Raw genomic sequence first — 16,829 nt, 5'->3', positions numbered from 1 at the left:
ACATCTGCAGTATCATTGTCACCCGCTTGATGGGTGATCAATACACAGAGTACCGGAAGGTTCCAGTCCCCACTACGGGGAACCATTGGGATAAGTCCACCAACCTCGCCTGGGCTGCCTCCAATAACAAGTCGCCATGAAACGGCAGGGTTGTTGCATGATTCCGTGACTCGACTCAGCTACAGGCGCCCTCCCATAGGTCGATATCGAAAATACTTAGTCTTGCTAGTTACATAAGGGAGTAGAAAGTGATATCCTGAGCGAACACTACGTCTCTTAGCTTGCCAGCTTGATGATAATATAAACTTTGATTCGATATATATTTCTAATTCAGAACGCGGGACTATCCGCAGGGATGGGCTGATCGACTTAAACCTAGATTGCCTGCTGTCTTGAAACTTCGCGAACGTAGTTCCTGATACCTTTTCCATTCTTTCCCGTACTATACTGTTTTCCGCATTGCCTTGCCTAAACGCTAAATCACTACCCTGACACGCAAGAAAGCAACGTAAGTTGTGCTCCTTATCAACGAATACTACTGACCTCATACTACGTAGGATAAGCCATGAAGTTTGCTTTCGTACTCACCTTGATGGGCCTGATTGCTACCGTTCAAGGCGGATGCCAATTTTCGTCAACCTAATTATGGGACGTGCGCATGCGGTTCGACTGGAAAGAGAGATGACGACTGCTCCGCGTGCTGAATGTGATTGTCTGGGGATCAAAGATTTGGCGTTCGGCATAATCGTGATCTTATGCAGTAGCTCGATCGAGTAGCCAGTGAAAGACTTTGATACAACTCCTCGCGAACGCCTACATATTGGATATTCCTGAGGGTTTACGCAAATTAAACTCAGTGATATTCAGATATACCGGATCCGGAATCCAAGCTCGCTAAGAATTGGAAATAAGTCCGGTGTACTGGGCGGTAAAGCTCGGATGCGCGTGTACATTCTCATTGCCCCCCCGTCTTTACTGCTACACTTACTTCTTGACACTTGCGCCCGATGCTCGTAGCTGACTTATGAGGCCACTTCATGCACCTCCTATCATTGCCGAAGCTTAACTTCAAACGGACGCCAACTAGCGGCATAACAGACCCATCCGGTGTCACTCTGGTGCTGGTTTATGATGTCGTGGACGTGTCAGGTGCTGCGCGCAAATGGGGCCCCAATCAGGAACATGCTAACAGGATGCAAATATCTCAATGGCCGATTGGTCCGCAAGTCAACGGGGAAGTGGATGCCACCGGGGGGAGCACTCTGGCGCGGAAGCCTAGAGCTCCTACAAGCGAGCTGAGACATTTAGGCCAAGTCCCGCGTCTATGATAAATGACATTGTAAAACCAGACTGTCTGGACGATCTGCCCTACGCATATTTCGCCTATCCCACACCAGGTATGCTGTCATGATGACGATAAGTAGAGGTAAGGGACGGCGAGATACAGCCAAAGCCCTGGCTTAAAGTCCAGTCTTATTAGCCCGTTTTCTGACTTGATGTCGATGTAATCCATGTCGAGAAACCCCTGAGTCAAGTTAGTCTCATGACATTCTGATTTTGGCTAAGAAAGGTATGCGCCCACTTACAGCAACAAAGGTAGGGGGCAGGAAGCACAAAGTTAATAATGCTATGACCTTCATGGTACCGAGGTGCTGTTGCTGCTTTTTCCCCTGCTGTGAAAACCCTACTGGGTGGGCTCGAAACTTCCTCATAAGATCTCTCGCCGTGCTTGCAATTGTGTCTACGAAGCGTAGAACATCTTTCAGCGACTCAAACTTTCATGTGGTGCGCTATATCATCAAAACGAGGCATCATACATAAACAGCGAGTAGTCAACTGCTGCGATCTGCCATTTACAAGTTTGATAACATAGTGGAACCGCTCAACTCCTTTCAACAGACTTCAAGCCGGCTCAGGTACTTTTCCACTTCTAGGCAACAATATGCGTGGAAGTGGATCAGGTCGTTGGTCCCCGTACAGAGCAACGTGGAAAGAGACCCATCACTCCGTCAACACGTTTCCTCTGCCTATAAAGTGACACCTCCAACCAACCAAGAGGGAAAAAACCACCTTTACCACAAAACAACAACACCGACAAGCACAAACAAACCCCTCAACTTCTCACACTCACATCCCATACTTCAATCATGTGCCTAATCTGCAACCGCAACATCCGCCGCAACGACGGCTGGAAACCGCCCCCGCTGTCCGAAGACGACGAGGAGGACGGCCCTCGCCCAGGATGCTACACCCTACCACCCCAGAAAACAGTCGTCCAGCCCGCGCCCAGCCACTCCGCCCACCCAACCTTCGCCGCTTACGAAGTCCCAGCAACAAACCCCGAGACAGAACCCTCCCTCCGTCCACTCCGTCCCGCCCTCGGCTGCGTCGTCTACGACACAACCCCCACCGCCCGGCCACCCCGCAGCGCACGCCTCGCGCGCGCCTTATTCGACCGCACCGAGATGTCCCGCCGCGGCGACAAGTCCCACGACGCGCCAGACCGGATCGAAATCGTCACCTTCCCCCTGCCAGAGACCGCCTCAAACCAAGAACGCGCAGAGGCGTGCGTCGCCCACTAAGAGCGGGAGGTTGAGAGTCGTATGGCCATGGCCGACAAGACCGAGTTGGTCTCGTGGTTCCTGCCTGAGCGCTTTATGGATAGCTATTACTCACGAATGATCCTGGCGATCAAGAGGTTCGAGGTGGACGACGATGACGACGTTGAGATCGCGTGTTGGGAGCCGGCGCTAACTCGGGATCGTTTCGCCATGCCGATGAGAAGGACCGATGAGGGCCGCTATGGCAGCTATCTCCTCATCAAATGGTTGCCCCAAAAGGAGCTATTTGCTGAAGTCGACAACCCGGGTTATACCGCTCAAAAACGTGTTGTCTGCAGTGGTGAGATTGCATTCCAAAATATTGGTTCAGGCCTCAGGGACGCGACAAATGAAGTTGCTGTGTTTTACAACCACTACGTCCAAGATGGTTTACTCGACCAACACCTAGAAAAAGCAAGAACAAGTCGATAGACTCTGTGACTCTGTCAAATAAAGAGGAAAGAGATCATCACCATCGTGTTTAAGACACCAAAGAAGAATGCAACTGATGGCCATGGGACAGCGATGATGAGACGGCTATAAATGAGACTGAAGTAATATTCCATTACATTATCTGTATGATATATTTCGCCCTGATCCGATAAACTCTGCATTGCTCTCTCGACAAAAGCCAACCGTGGAAACCAAGCATATTACTTGGTATTATGGAGAATCGAACGGCCGTGCTCTTTTGCCATACCTGAGCCGCTTACCTTTTCCAGCATCCATCTCCCGACCCCGCAGCCGAACATAGAATTTTGAGGCCCTGTTCCAGGGGTCGCGAACTTATGAAGCGGATACTTCTGGGATCCACGTCTGGACTGTTCTGAATGGCAACTGTTGGTTTACTCTACAGAGCAAGCAGAAAGAGCGGCCGAGAGTATGAGCAAGAAAACTTATAATACTCCAAGTCAAGGCGCAGCTGAAGGTGGTTGACTGTGGTTGAGCCAAGCATTCTGAACGTTGCGATGCCAATGTCTTGAAACATGTTCATTGACGCGACCAAAATCAACCCATCCCCTGTCCGACTACAGCGAGAGTCAATGACAGTCCCACTGTCAAAAGTTTAGCGCCAACAGCCCCTTGAACTGACCCCATCGTCTTCCATGTCTATTGACACTCTCACCAGCTTAGCGCCAACAATATCACACCTTGATTCCCAAGGGCCCCCTGTATACGGAATAGACTGTGGCCTGATATCGTGTCCGTCGTTAAAAGCGCTTAGATGCGCAAATGGCGAAGGCGGTGCTTGCTGCCTACGGAGAGTGTGCTTCTTCAACTGACGCTTGATCCACCTGTATCCTTCCTCACTCGCGTTCTTTAACCTCCAAGCATCAGAACCGAAATCAGTTTCTCACAATAGGTAACAGAAAAGAAAACATGAAGGCCATCCGCTTCTCCCTTTCAGCCGCCGTCTGGGCGGTTGTTGGCTTCCGCCAGGTCCTGGCTGATGTCCGCATCCCGGCTATTCCCCAAGGCAGGGAGGGTCTCACCGATATTTGCATTAGGGTTCTCAACCAAGCGCTCAACTGCGACGCCTCTCTGAACTGGGCGACTGAGACCAACAATTTTTACAGCAAGAAGACTATTGAATTGCTCTGCACGTCCAATTGCAGAGCTTCTCTCGACGGGTACATGGAACAGGTGAAGTCCGCCTGCGAGACAAGCCGGTACGCTGGCCGTGATGGCTTCAGCTACCACGCCGGCTACACCGCTCAGCTGGTGTGGGAGAGGTTCAACATACTCTGCACGTCCAATCCGTACGCCAGCCACCATAATCCATGCCTCTGCTGCTCGAATACGCGACTGACACTGACGAACAAAACAGTGCCGGTGAAAACTGCAATCTGCTCCTGGGCAATCTGGCCGGCGTCGATCCCGAGACCCAACAGCGGACAGCCGCGGGTGACCCGAGTCTGATGTGCAACGATTGCGCCCTATCCGTCGTCAAGACCCAGGTCGAGATGCCCCTCGCGTCCAACGCCGATATCTCCAGCGCCCTCAGCTCGATCGCGTCGTCCTGCAAGACGACGGTAGCCGTCACCCCGCCCCCGGCCGCGAGCCCTCCCTGGGTCAAAGTCGGCACGGCTCCCATCGCAACCTCGACAGCGACGTCTGCGTGTGCCGGCAAGACGTAAGTTCTCCAGGACGGAGACACGTGCCAGTCCGTCGCGGAGAAGCAGCGCATCAACACCGCTCAGCTCCTGATGGCGAACAACCTCCTAGCCGGGTGCTACAACTTCCCCACCGCCGTCGGCACCGCGCTTTGCATTCCCTCGGCGCTCACGTGCGATCCGTACATTGTGAAGAGCGGCGACACCTGCACTACCATCGCCAACATTGCCAAGGCCACGTGGGCTCAGATCGTGTCCTGGAACGCGGACCTGGGGAGATCGTGCCAGAATGTGAGACGCTACGCCGGCAAGGTGGTCTGCATCTCGAACCCGGGAAGCACCCGGGCTGGGTCCGGCTCGGGCATCACCGCTTCCAAGACATCGACGGCGACATCCGCCATTGAGTAAGTGGCTTTCTGTTGATTCTTTTTCGCTTTACCGCTTGTTTCTGCCTTTGGAGACAGGACGCAAGCAATCTTAACGGCCTCGATGCGAGTTGACTGACGTGTTGCTTTTTTGTTTATAGCACGGTGTTTACTCTCTCGATGAGACCGATCCCGATGGACAACGGCCACACAAACGTCATCATCACCGACATGTGGGCTGGGAACGATGAAGAGGAATTGTGAAGCGCTGGTCTCGGCGCAGAAGACTCGTGATGTTGTTGAGATGACCAGCTTTATTAGGGCAAAAGGGGATGTTGATAAACTGGCAGAGCGAGTTGTGTGAGAGACCACACTCTGTGGGGTGGTTGCTGCATCAACCAGTGGCAAATCGAGAGAAGGTGACAAGATTTCATGTCATCACTGAGAAGACTCGACACTCAGGCAGAAGTGATGGATAGGTTGAACAACGAATGTTTCGGGACTGTTACTCGCCCACAGCTCTAGGGTAGCTACATAATCAGGGCACTCATCCATCAATATCATCGGGCGTACGAGAAAACCAAAGTCTACCCAGGAATGAAATTGAAAGAAGGCTGCTGAAGCACCGCAAGCAACCAGACAGTAGGTCGTTTCTCCGTCTGGTTGGTTAGTGCAACCTCATGTTGCCTTGATCCAGTTCACTGCCTTTTTGGCCCGGCCCAAGGGAGTGAGCAAACAGTCAGGGGGTCGTCCTCACCATCGAGTCGGGTCAAACGCAGGCTTGTTTGCTTTTCTTTTCGCTTTCCCTTATTTCACTGCAAATCAAATCGATCCGAAAGGGAAGTTGACTGGCTGAAGACTTTGAGACTGACCACTGTTGTTGTGGTATTTACAAGAGTGAAAGGGGCTGGTACTCTGAACAACATACATGGACGGGTGTTCCTGAGTTAAATTATCTTTCAAACTTCTCAATAAATCATTGATTCAAACAATGTGCTGGCCAGCTATTAAGTCCAGTTGAAGGAGAACTTTTGGAGACGTATGGTTCATGTGCTCACCAAATCCCCATCCAAAGAATTAAGCTAGCGTTCATTGGTACTGATAAATCATGTTTTCTAGACGAACCTGTCAATCGACCAGGCTTTCTGGAATGAGGCGAACATGACCTCTGCCAAGGGAACAGCCTCTTGCCAAGATTACATGTAGTGAGCAGATGAACGCATAAGCAGGCTGGCACCTGTATTCTCGGACTGAGCCGACTCCCACGTCAGCAACCATCAGGTCTGCAGCCTGATGTTTAGGTGCTGAGCAACAATAAAGGCATCCAGAAGGAGGAACATCCTCCGTAGAAGCCATTTCTTGGTCATCAGCTAGTGCACATGATCAATACCTGCGCCCGATTAATATTGACAACGTCAAAAATTCTCCGTACATGTACGCGGACCTTTGGAGTTTCGGTCCGCGGAGCATGCTATTGACACAACTCGCACAGGTGCTCTTTTGAGGTTCCAGTTGAAGTTGATATAAATGCCCTGACAATTGCAACTTGATTGTAGTCTGAAAAGATCCCAGCATGATCGTGTCCTGTAAACAACTTGACCACACTTGAATCATGCGCCGAGTACTCTTCCTCTCATTCCTAGCGCTTCTCGCAGAGGCGCAGAAAGTGGGCGACCTCCAGCAAGAGATCCATCCTAAGCTCTCCTGGAAGCAATGTACCAGCTCCACCTGCGACACAGTCCAAGGCGAAATCACCATCGACGCAGAATACCGCTGGATCCACGTCGTCGACGACTGGCACAGCTGCTTCGAGCGCCAGGAGTGGCAGACGGACTACTGCAACTCGACCCAATCCTGCACCGAGCGCTGTGCCATTGACGGCGCCTACTACCCCGGCTACGGCATCGTGACCAACGGCGACTCCCTCTCCCAGCAATATGAGACGCCGATCGATTTCAGCAAGAGCCAAAACTCCAGAGTGTTTCTGATGGAGGACGGTGGGGATAAGTATCAGACGTTCTCGCTGCTTGGGAACGAGCTTGCGTTCGATGTTGACTTGGGGACGGTGCCGTGCGGGTTGAATGGCGCATTGACGTTTTTGGCCATGGATGCTGATGGAGGACTGGAGAGATATGAGGGGAATGAGGCGGGTGCGAGGTATGGGACGGGGTATTGTGATGCCTCGTGTACGAGATCGGTGAGGTTTGTCGGTGGTGAAGTGAGTCCTTCCTGGTCATCGGGAGTGAAAATCATGGGTAACATTGACGTGTCCCCAGGCCAACTTCGACGGTTGGCGTCCGTCCGCTTGGGATCCCCTTCGAGGCGAGGGCAACCGCGGCGCATGCTGTCCCGAGTTTGATGTCTGGTAAGAGGCCTTGATTCGTGGCATGGCATGGCTCATCGTCGTAGGAACTCCAACTCCAGAGCTTTCCAGACGTCGTCCAAGATATGCAGCCGCATAGACTCCTATGCCATTTGCGAAAACGGAGCTTGTGGCGAGGACCGCCTGCGGCAGTGCGACAGTGATGGCTGCGACTATAACCCATACAGGCTTGGTGTCACGGACTTTTACGGCATTGGAGGGGATGTGGATACATCGAAGAAGTTCACGTATGAATATTTAGTGCCCTTTTCTGACTGAGAAATATGTCTAAGCTGATGTTTCTTCAGAGTCGTCACCCGGTTCGCGGAGGACAAGATCACCAAGTTCTTCATCCAGGACGGCAAGAGAATCGATGCTCCATCCCCGGCTCTGCCGAACTTTCCTGATGTCAATGGATTGAGTAAGGACTATTGCCGGATCAAGACAGTGGAGTTTAGTGAACCGGATATCTTTGAGGCTCTCGGAGGCGTGGCCCGCCAGAACGACATCCTACGCCGGCCTATGGTGATGGCGCTGTCCATCCAGGATGATGTACGAAGCCTTCTTCTGTCTTTCTAAGATTTGAGAAACTCAACTGATGTGGCATCGCCCAGTACTATGCTTGGAACCTTTGGCTCGATTCCACCTACCCCGTCAACACAGGCAATTATCCTGGCGTTACTCGCGGTCCTTGTCCGTGGCAGGAGAATGATCCGAATGACTTGGACGTGCAGTGGGGTTGGTCCAAAGCGTAAGAATCGTTCGTGCCTACTGGAGGACCTGACTAATCCTGGTGTAGCAAGATCGCGTGGTCCAATATCCGCTTCGGGCCTATTGGATCTACCACCAATATCTGATGATGTACGATGGGATGGGAACCTTCTCCATGACGATAGGATCAGTAGAATGGAACATGGGTATGATTAACGCTATCGCGGTCGACTTCACATGCATTTTAAGGCAGGCATCATCTCGAACAACCATCATTTAGACCTAGACAGTCTTTACCTCAACTCCTTCGCATCAACCCAGTTCCCATGCAGCCCCGCTCTCAGCCTCATAGGCACTTTAACCACTGCCGCCGCCTCCGTGAACTTCCGTGTATCAATTACGTGCAACTCACTAGACATGGTCTTGTAATTATTGACCAGCACCACCAGAAACCCGTCTCCCTCAGCCGCATCCTCCCCCCTCGGCACAAACACCGGCTCCTGAACCATGTGCGTGGATCCAGGGTAGTACACCTCCAACTTCCCCGTCTCGTGATCCAGGTGGCCCAGCGCGTTGTACAGCGGGTGTCCGCCGCCGAGCACGGGCATGATGGCCGCAAAGTCGGTCCCCAGCGACGGGTCCATCATGTCGAACCAGCTGTGGCGGTGCGCCTTGGTCGCGAAGCGGTCGTCGATGCGCGGGAACTCCATGTCGTGCTTGAGGATCACCGTCGGCTTTGGCAGGTCGAGCGAGTGCTCCGTGGCCGTGGGGTCGAACTCGAAGCGGACGTACTCGGCGTGGATGTCGTGCGGGTCCGGGGCGTTGCCCTCGGCGTCGGGCCACCAGAAGAAGACGTTCTTGTCGGTGAGCGGGAGGTCGAAGACGATTTTGCCGGCCGGGGTTTCGTAGGCGTTTGTGGTGTGGCCTGGGAAGGCGTTTGGTGCGCGGAACCACTGGATGGTAATCAGTCAGTTGTTAAGTGGCGGATATAGGAGTGGTATGTGTTTACCTTGACATCGCTGCCTTGGGCTCCGCGTCGGGGCAGGACGCCAATGTATATGGGGACGTTCGAGTCCCATTGCCAGTGCTCGCCTCCGGCTTTTAGTCTCTCAATGTCGCAAATCTGAGGTATCATAGGAAATAGAACCTGCCAATATAATTAGCAAAGTGATGAGGACCCGGTTAACTTCGACATACCCAGTTATCCGTCACCGCAAAGTCATGAATCATCCCAACCACCGGCGCTATCAGCCACACAGTCTGGTTGAACTTCCCATCTGCGTCAATACTGAAGTAACACACGTCGGGCGTTCCGTCACCCTTGGCCTCATACCCAAAGCACACGAGCTCGCCCGTGACAGGGTCCAGCTTGGGGTGTGCAGTGAAAGTCAGGCTGGGCAGCTGGCCGTCAAAGTCGCACGGGCCTTTGGTCTCGAGGGTGACGGGGTCCATGAGATAGGGTGCGGCGTCCTCTTTGATGGCGAGGAGAGATTTGTTGAAGTAGTAGATGTTGGTGTTGGCTGTTGTGCGGACTTTGAACTCTACTGCGTCGGTGTATTTGTTGCGGTATTTTCCTATGAGCAGTTGGTGTTAGTGACATTCAGGCTATATTAGTGAAAATGTCATCAGGCGAGGAATTGATAATTACCTGCCAGCGCTCGATTTGCTTCTCGTTCTCGAACGAATTTCTCCGTCCTGACGTATTTTTGCTGGAAATCAACGTTGCCATTGTGGAAGCTGAAAGCTGACACATTTCCGTCACCATTAAACCACTACACAAAACAACAGGTTAGCAACAATGCTAGCCAAATAAAATCGCAAACACTTATTCATCGTGAAATAGAGCTTACAGGATCATTATCAATGAAGGGGGGAAATTGCGGATCCGGCATGACGCGGTAGAAAGTGCCGTCCAGCTCGGTCGGCACAGTCCCGGCAATCTCGAGGTTGCGGACCTCGCCCTCGAACCGGCACGGCTTCATGAAGCCCGAGAACTGGGGCCGGTCGGGGAAGGATTTGGAGGGTGGGGCCGTGGCAGCCGCCAACGAAGCACGGAAGTGGCCGGCCATTTTTTTTTCTGATGTGAGCGGAAATCGGTGCTTGCTGCAGCGGATACGAAATTGGCAGCTATCGCAACGCAGCGTAACGAGAGCGAGAGCGGAAAAGCGACGAGGTGTGGGTGGGAAAGACTGGAAGGTGTCCAAAGCTCCTTATCAACATCCGGGGGGTGGTCGGTTGTGCTGGCTTTGCCTGTGTCTTGAGGGAGCGTCTTTTTAGGTTTGATTCCGTGGAGGAGAGAAAGTCTAGCTTTTTAAAGTATTCGCCTCCCGTCTCAGTCGTTGTTCTCACAGTCCGGGGTACGGGCATTTTTCTGGGCGAAGGCACCGCCGCGGGCACTCCCCGCGTTGCATGTTATGGTAGATATGCCGGGACCCCACACTCCCCGCCGGCGGCGGCTAGCCCCGCGAAGAAACGTGGTGCCAAGCTACATCGGTCAGGACTTGCGATTTTCTTGCCCGCGTATGACGGCTCCCACCGAATTTTGGATTATGGATGACGGGATTCGGCAGAGTCTAACGGCAACTCTGCCTGTCTCTTTCCCTCTGCACATGCTTTTTTTGCCATCTCATTGCATTGAGTGATCTGCGTCGCTGAGACCACCGGATCGTCCCATGATTCAGTTATCGGGGACCGACACCGACCCGAGCTAACTACGAGAGACTCGGCTGTGCTGAGAATGGACCTACAGACGTGAGGTCGGCGGCGATGCCCAGGCTTGCTTGACCATTGAGTGAGATGCCATTGGTTCATCTGGGAGAACGGTGACCGGGGCCGATTCCTATCTCCCCGGCCAGGCTGTGTAAAGTCCGCGGGACCCACATCTGTCAGCGGCCCGGCGGACATCTACGGCCGTGCAAGGCCGATGGCAGTGATATAAAAGTCGGCACCAAGCACCAGGCTACATTGTGCTTCTCTTTTATATTCTCTCATTGGATCATCTGCGACTTTTTGACGGCGGCAGCTTTGTAACAGGACTAAGGAGCACAATATGGTCTGTACTTGACATGTGGGATGTTCAGCAGGCAGTCCGTCAGAAATACCTGTTTTTGAACTTTGTCACCATCATGACTTAACAGGTCGCAGAGTTGAGGAGAATGGTACTGATGTATTACCTGATACTAAGATATGTGAGATGGCACTGTGATAATGTGTCACTTTGCGTTACCAACGTCCCAACCGCACCTTACGGTGGACCATGCAAGGCCACGGGACTGAGAGCAGCTCATGGATTTCAAGATCGGTTCCGAAAATATTTGTGAATAAAACATGCCGCAGTCATCATGGTGATCTGACACAGTGACTTGGAAAGAGAAGAGATGGAGAAGAGAAAGCAAATCCCAACAAGGATTTTTAACAATGCCAATTAATTGCTATTAAAATTGCATATGAAAACGTTGTGACGGCAAACCAAGATGCTAAAGCCGTCTGTTGCAGCATTGACGTATTACATGATGTTAGGTTCTAGTACTAAATGACCATTGATTAAGTCAATCTAGAACACCGAATACATGGTACGCGTACATTTAATGTGTAATACTGCTCGTATCATACAATTCGAGGAAAATATCTCAGCTACAAGAGACAAACACATCTTTCAACCAACACAACACCAAGGCCAAAACCTCGCTGAAAATACCCACACAAAGATGACGAACACCATCCTCTCTATTCGTACGATCAGAGCCCACCTGTGGAGGTCCCCCAAAGACAGAAACTCTGACATCCACAGCCCACCCCTTTCTTCTGCCCATCCTCATCAACCCTAACCCCCAGCCGAGAAACGCCAAAACGCCAGACATCCAGGAACAACTTCGCAAAAGCCCCATACAAAGCTTAACCCGACAAGCTTCAAATGTGTGCCCGTCTGACGCCCTCTCTGCGTTAACGCCACCAACCACGTAACCACATCCAGCACATCCTCATTTCCCTGCCCTCCCCCCCCCCCCGGGGCCAGGCTTCGTATTTGGGATAGGCGTGACGGGGAAGGGAGAATACAACCTTACACGCTTTTTTCTTAGTCTAGTGTAGCTTTTTGGTCTCGGGTACCTGATTGCACCATCAACCGAACGATCTAACATCGGACCAACCCCATTTTCTCTTCCATCCCGGCACAACACGTCTGCCTACCTACCCGTGCCGTCACCGAGAGAGAGAGAGAGAGAGAGAACACGCGCGGGCGCGCGCGCGCGTATGAACCCACATCACGACTACCACCCCGGCCCCTTCATTTTACTGTACCACACTCTTGGGTTTTGGTTTGCCAAAAACGCCACGGATAGACAAGCATACAAGCCACATTGTAAACCCAGCTCCAGCTAGCGCATCTCCCGTTCGGCAAACCACGCTGCAAAGCTCCACCCCGAGGGAAGAAAAAAGGTCCCCCAGCTCCAGTATCCCCCACATTCCGACCCAGTTCCTCGTCATCCTCCCTTTCCATATTGAGTATTCCCGTGGGCTCCCTTTCTTTTTTTCTCTCTTTAATATCGAGGGAAGGGTAGATAACATATGATCGACACATAAACCGCGTGGCTTTTTTTTTTTTTTTTTTTTTTTTTTTTTTTGGTTCCTTCGGACAAATTTGCGAACCCGAGGTCCAGAATTATCCCGACTGGGGGGGCTCTTCTCTGTAATAAGTTTCGGATCCGAGTATAACACGTGACACAGATCGAGATATCCGCGCGGGAATTCAATACCATCGGCGCCTGCGTTCCTTTCCCTTTCCCTGCCGTGCAAAATTGCCGCTGTCCGTAAACCACCACCGCAAGCTTCACGCTTGGCTGTTCATCTCCCAAATCATGCCAATAAAGCCACTCACCACTAGCTCAACACTTTAAACCAAACCTTCTCAAGGTGATAGATAGTAAAGCAATAGGAACGAACACCTACCTCCTGTGAAATCTATCCGAACCACAACCTCAGACACATAACCTCCCCTCGATACCCCACACACACTCTCTCTTACATGGCAGCAGCATATGTGCATATGCAGCTTTTGCACTGCCGGATTGCCAAGCCGCCATCCGGCGCCGACTTTCCATCAATCTGTGTCGCATTTTGGGCAGTTCCTTCTGCCTTACTGGCCTTCGTACCTCCGCCGGCGAACGGCGGCGGCGGTTGTCCTCCTCCCTTCCTTGCCCGCCCTGCTGACTACATCCTGACCGAAGAAACATCGCCCTCACCCCCAATTCCCGCCTTTCATCTCCTAGCCCTGCGCCCATCGAAAACCTCCCTCCATCCCTCCCACAGCACGTGCCTCCGCCAAGACCGCCTGCTCACGACATGAAATGATGCTCAGCGAGCTTGCGCAATCCCATCAATTAACCTGCCCCCATTCTCAAAGGCCAAGACCTAACCACTTAGCCTCCTGTCTATCAACGTTGTGCACCATTACCTTGCTGCACATCTCCCATCGTAACACGTAGGGCCGTCACAGCCAAGACCCCCTCCCATCCGCCCGGCCAAGCCCGGCCGTTCCTCACCTCCTGCACGGCACGCAGCAAAAAAAAAAGACCACCAAAACCGTCGCAGCTATTTGAGAAACCAAGAAGATCCCTAACCCAGGGGATGGAGGGGCCACCCGCGCCAAGCGAGCCAACAGCAGCAGCCGGCCAAGACGTCCTAATCCCAAGAATAAACGGGCAAAGGCGGCCACGGTCCACGGAGCCCCAAACATTGGATGAAAACAAGAATTAACCGGGGCGCCTATCCGTCGCCTTCTGGGCTTCAAACCCGTCTTGGCTTGTTTTACGCGCTGACTAACGAAACATGGAATCCACACTCGCCCCCTCCCCGACGCAGTACAGCTGGAGCGGAGATCGTCAGCAAGTCAAGCGGTTTGCTCACCGACAGATTGACTCAATCATCACCAGATAGTGCAGTGCAATGATGTAACAGTTGAAAACGTTGGGTTGATTTTTGATTTTGCTTCTAATCCTGCGGATATGGCTTGTTCAAGCTCGCGATCCGAAGCCTCCCATCTTCTCGCCCGTCTCGATGGAGCAGGCGGAGAATACAAAGAATCTTTTTTAAACTTCTTCGACTCATCAACTCCATTCGGCCAGATACAAAGTCCATCTGGTGCCCATCGTCGCTCATGCAAAAGATTCGAAGATGCAAGACGAGCCAGCACACGTGTAGCTCCCTGAACGCCTCCCCAGGAGGAGCTCGGCGTCGTTTTTTGGGCGAGCCAGTACTGTCCGCGGCTCCAACCCCCGATCGCCGGCTCTCTCGCCTTCCCTCTGACCCCGTGACGCGCGGGGTTTGGTTGTATATAAAATGACCAGGCAAGCCCTGCCTTTCCCATGGTTGCGCCTTGTGCCGCCAGCTTCCAGCGAACATCCAAGTGGATTTTTGAACAAAGAAAAAGGAAGTGAAACAAGTAAATGATTTGGTAGTAGATACAGTCCGTACTCCGAACCCGAGAGACCCAGGTGGTATCGATAGGTTGAAAGTGACAGTGGAGGTTCGACGGAGGCGTTGTGGTTTGGTACGTAGGCACGGAGCGCCGGTCTATAATGCGTTTTTTTCGATGTATCGAATTTAAGTAGATTAGACATAGAAAATATTATCATTGTCCTGATTGTTGGTAATGCACATTCGTGCAACGCGCCGCTCACCATCGTGGGCGAATGGCGGACGACCATGAGGCCGAGAGGTGAAGGACCCGGCACCCGCTGGGTATCTTGAAAAAAGTAGCGGATATTGCCAGATCGCAGAAGAATTGGCCTCAGGTCGGCGAGACTTAGGTCGCATTCAGCCGCCGGTAGATCAAGTAGTGTTCGCAGACAATAGTGCTAACATTTCAGTGGTGTTGGTTCGGGTTGTGCGGGGGGAACTGGTTATTCCTCGCGCGGGCTTGGGCCGCAAGGTATTCGGCGGATCCCGTTGTCTGGCGACCAGGTTGCTCAGCGGGAAGCTTGGTGTCCTCGCGCCTCTGCTGAGGCTGCGCGACAGGGACGTTGGTCGAAGGGCTGGGCATGCCCGGAACGAGGTCGGTGACGGCCTGGGCGATGGACTTGATGACATATCCACGGAGCTCGCGATCTTCCCTGCTGTCCTCCTTCTCGAGTCTGAATCGCTCATCCTTGCCCATGTTCTGGCGGCGGATATTCCTGATCTCTTGCAGGATGTAAAGAAGGACCTCCTCGGGGCACCTGTTCCTCTCAGAGGCGTGTTCGGTCTTGCGGACGTAGCGTCTGGTAACATCGGTGGCACCGTCGATTGAAAAGGCGATGCAGTAGGACATCTTCTTGCCCCATCCGTCGGTGTAGAGTCTCGGGTTGTCCCAGGCTTCCTCGCAGGCGTCGACGTGAACCCATCGCTTCTGGTGCTCCGAGTAGACCTCGGTCCAGACGTGATCCTCGGCGTTCCATACCCAGCGGACTCTGCCTCCGACGGCACGGCAGAGCATGCTAAAGCAGTTGGCCCACTCGCCGACACGGCCGCGGCGGGTCTGCAGTAACCTCCACACATCACCGTACCTCGGGAAGCGTTCGTAAGCACCGCATTCACCAGCAGAGCAGCGGTAGAGTTCGACTCGGAGTGCGCCGCAGGCACTCTCATCGGGGGTCGGCGCAGTCATGCCTTGGGCGATAGTAGGCGACATGCAGACGGGGCAAGGGGGGTTGTTGACCCATGTGAAGAATGATCGCTTGAACCATCTGGCGAGGGATTAGAACAGAACGGATGGATCCGTGTGAATCAACTTACCTCAGAAGTGCCCGGATGACGCAGTCTTGGTAACCCCAGGTAGCCTTACGTCCATCGCCCATACTCATGGCCTCGGCCTGCATTACTTGGCACTCCTCCTCGGCTTCACCGTAAATCCGATCGAGCGGTATGCACTGCAGGGCCTCATCCAACAAACCGGGGTTCTCGTACTTGGTAGGGGTCAGAGACAGGCTGATGAGGAGGTTGCGGAATTTTTGGGAGTCGCGGTCGCCAGCGGCGGGAGGAGTAGGGACGATAGGGAGATGGCGGATGGAAGAGTAAGCAGGTGGTGTTGGTGTCATGGATCCAGTGTTGCTGTGGGAAGTTGAGGGTCTGCCGGGAGAAGCGAGACCTCGGAGGTTGGCGCTGCTCGCAGATTCTCTAGGCTGGGGAGTGCCTTGACGAGAAGAGCGGAAGTCGTTCATTCGCTTGTCGCGGAGGAGAGACTCGAACTTTACCCTCAAATCCCGAGCCCACTCCTCGCCGTAGTCCTCGCCGTTGCCGTTGGGCGGGCCAGGTGGGTATCCGTTTCCAGCCATTTTGAAGTTGTTGTCGGTGGTAGGTAAAAGTAAATGTCGAGAGTGTCGAAGGGAGGGTTGGATGGAGGAGAGTCTTCGACAGAACTCTCCCAAAAGGTCGTCAAAGACGAATTGGGTGGTGTCAGATCAGGGCGGCGAGTGAGTTGGCTAAAAGAGTGGATGTGGTGGGAATCGCCGGCGAAGAGACCACGGTCGTCGTCGTCAGCGCAGGTTGTCGTGTGAATGATTCGTAACGTCGTCGGAGTCGAGTGCCACTGTCAAGCTGGAACTGTTCCCTTTTGCTGTGGTGTTTGGTTTCCCTCCTTCTTGAGTCCGAGTGTGGTGCTAGTTCGTTGCGTCCCGGCTCGGCAGCGTTCGAGAGTAGTCCT

The 16,829-nt window shown here is 53.1% G+C and overlaps 5 protein-coding genes across 5 annotated transcripts; 3 read left to right on the top strand and 2 right to left on the bottom strand.

Annotated features, from left to right (window-relative positions):
* Window positions 1–2,147: 2,147 nt before the first annotated feature.
* Window positions 2,148–3,032, top strand: COL26b_013681 (uncharacterized protein; the record flags this gene model as incomplete). The annotated part of the gene is made up of 2 exons (XM_053186275.1): window positions 2,148–2,566; window positions 2,600–3,032. The coding sequence occupies 2 exons, from the start codon at window positions 2,148–2,150 to the stop codon at window positions 3,030–3,032; spliced, it is 852 nt and encodes a 283-aa protein (XP_053029773.1).
* A 948-nt stretch (window positions 3,033–3,980) lies between these two features.
* Window positions 3,981–5,343, top strand: COL26b_013680 (uncharacterized protein; the record flags this gene model as incomplete). The annotated part of the gene is made up of 4 exons (XM_053186274.1): window positions 3,981–4,360; window positions 4,429–4,678; window positions 4,748–5,118; window positions 5,241–5,343. 4 exons carry the CDS (start codon window positions 3,981–3,983, stop codon window positions 5,341–5,343), a joined length of 1,104 nt encoding a protein of 367 aa, XP_053029772.1.
* A 1,348-nt stretch (window positions 5,344–6,691) lies between these two features.
* COL26b_013679 (uncharacterized protein) lies at window positions 6,692–8,020 on the top strand (the record flags this gene model as incomplete). Its single annotated transcript, XM_053186273.1, has 3 exons — window positions 6,692–7,236; window positions 7,489–7,689; window positions 7,750–8,020. 3 exons carry the CDS (start codon window positions 6,692–6,694, stop codon window positions 8,018–8,020), a joined length of 1,017 nt encoding a protein of 338 aa, XP_053029771.1.
* Window positions 8,021–8,445: 425 nt separating this feature from the next.
* COL26b_013678 (uncharacterized protein) lies at window positions 8,446–10,221 on the bottom strand (the record flags this gene model as incomplete). The annotated part of the gene is made up of 5 exons (XM_053186272.1): window positions 8,446–9,105; window positions 9,162–9,275; window positions 9,350–9,726; window positions 9,801–9,924; window positions 10,003–10,221. 5 exons carry the CDS (start codon window positions 10,219–10,221, stop codon window positions 8,446–8,448), a joined length of 1,494 nt encoding a protein of 497 aa, XP_053029770.1.
* A 4,793-nt stretch (window positions 10,222–15,014) lies between these two features.
* PNG1 (peptide-N4-(N-acetyl-beta- glucosaminyl)asparagine amidase) lies at window positions 15,015–16,461 on the bottom strand (the record flags this gene model as incomplete). Its single annotated transcript, XM_053186271.1, has 2 exons — window positions 15,015–15,873; window positions 15,923–16,461. The coding sequence occupies 2 exons, from the start codon at window positions 16,459–16,461 to the stop codon at window positions 15,015–15,017; spliced, it is 1,398 nt and encodes a 465-aa protein (XP_053029769.1).
* Between the last annotated feature and the right edge of the window lie 368 nt (window positions 16,462–16,829).

Source organism: Colletotrichum chrysophilum (assembly GCF_026319265.1).
Source record: "Colletotrichum chrysophilum strain AFK26 chromosome Unknown scaffold_247, whole genome shotgun sequence".
NCBI lineage: Eukaryota > Fungi > Ascomycota > Sordariomycetes > Glomerellales > Glomerellaceae > Colletotrichum > Colletotrichum chrysophilum.
Note: the sequence above shows the minus strand (reverse complement) of the source record. Positions and strands in the feature narration are given on the sequence as shown.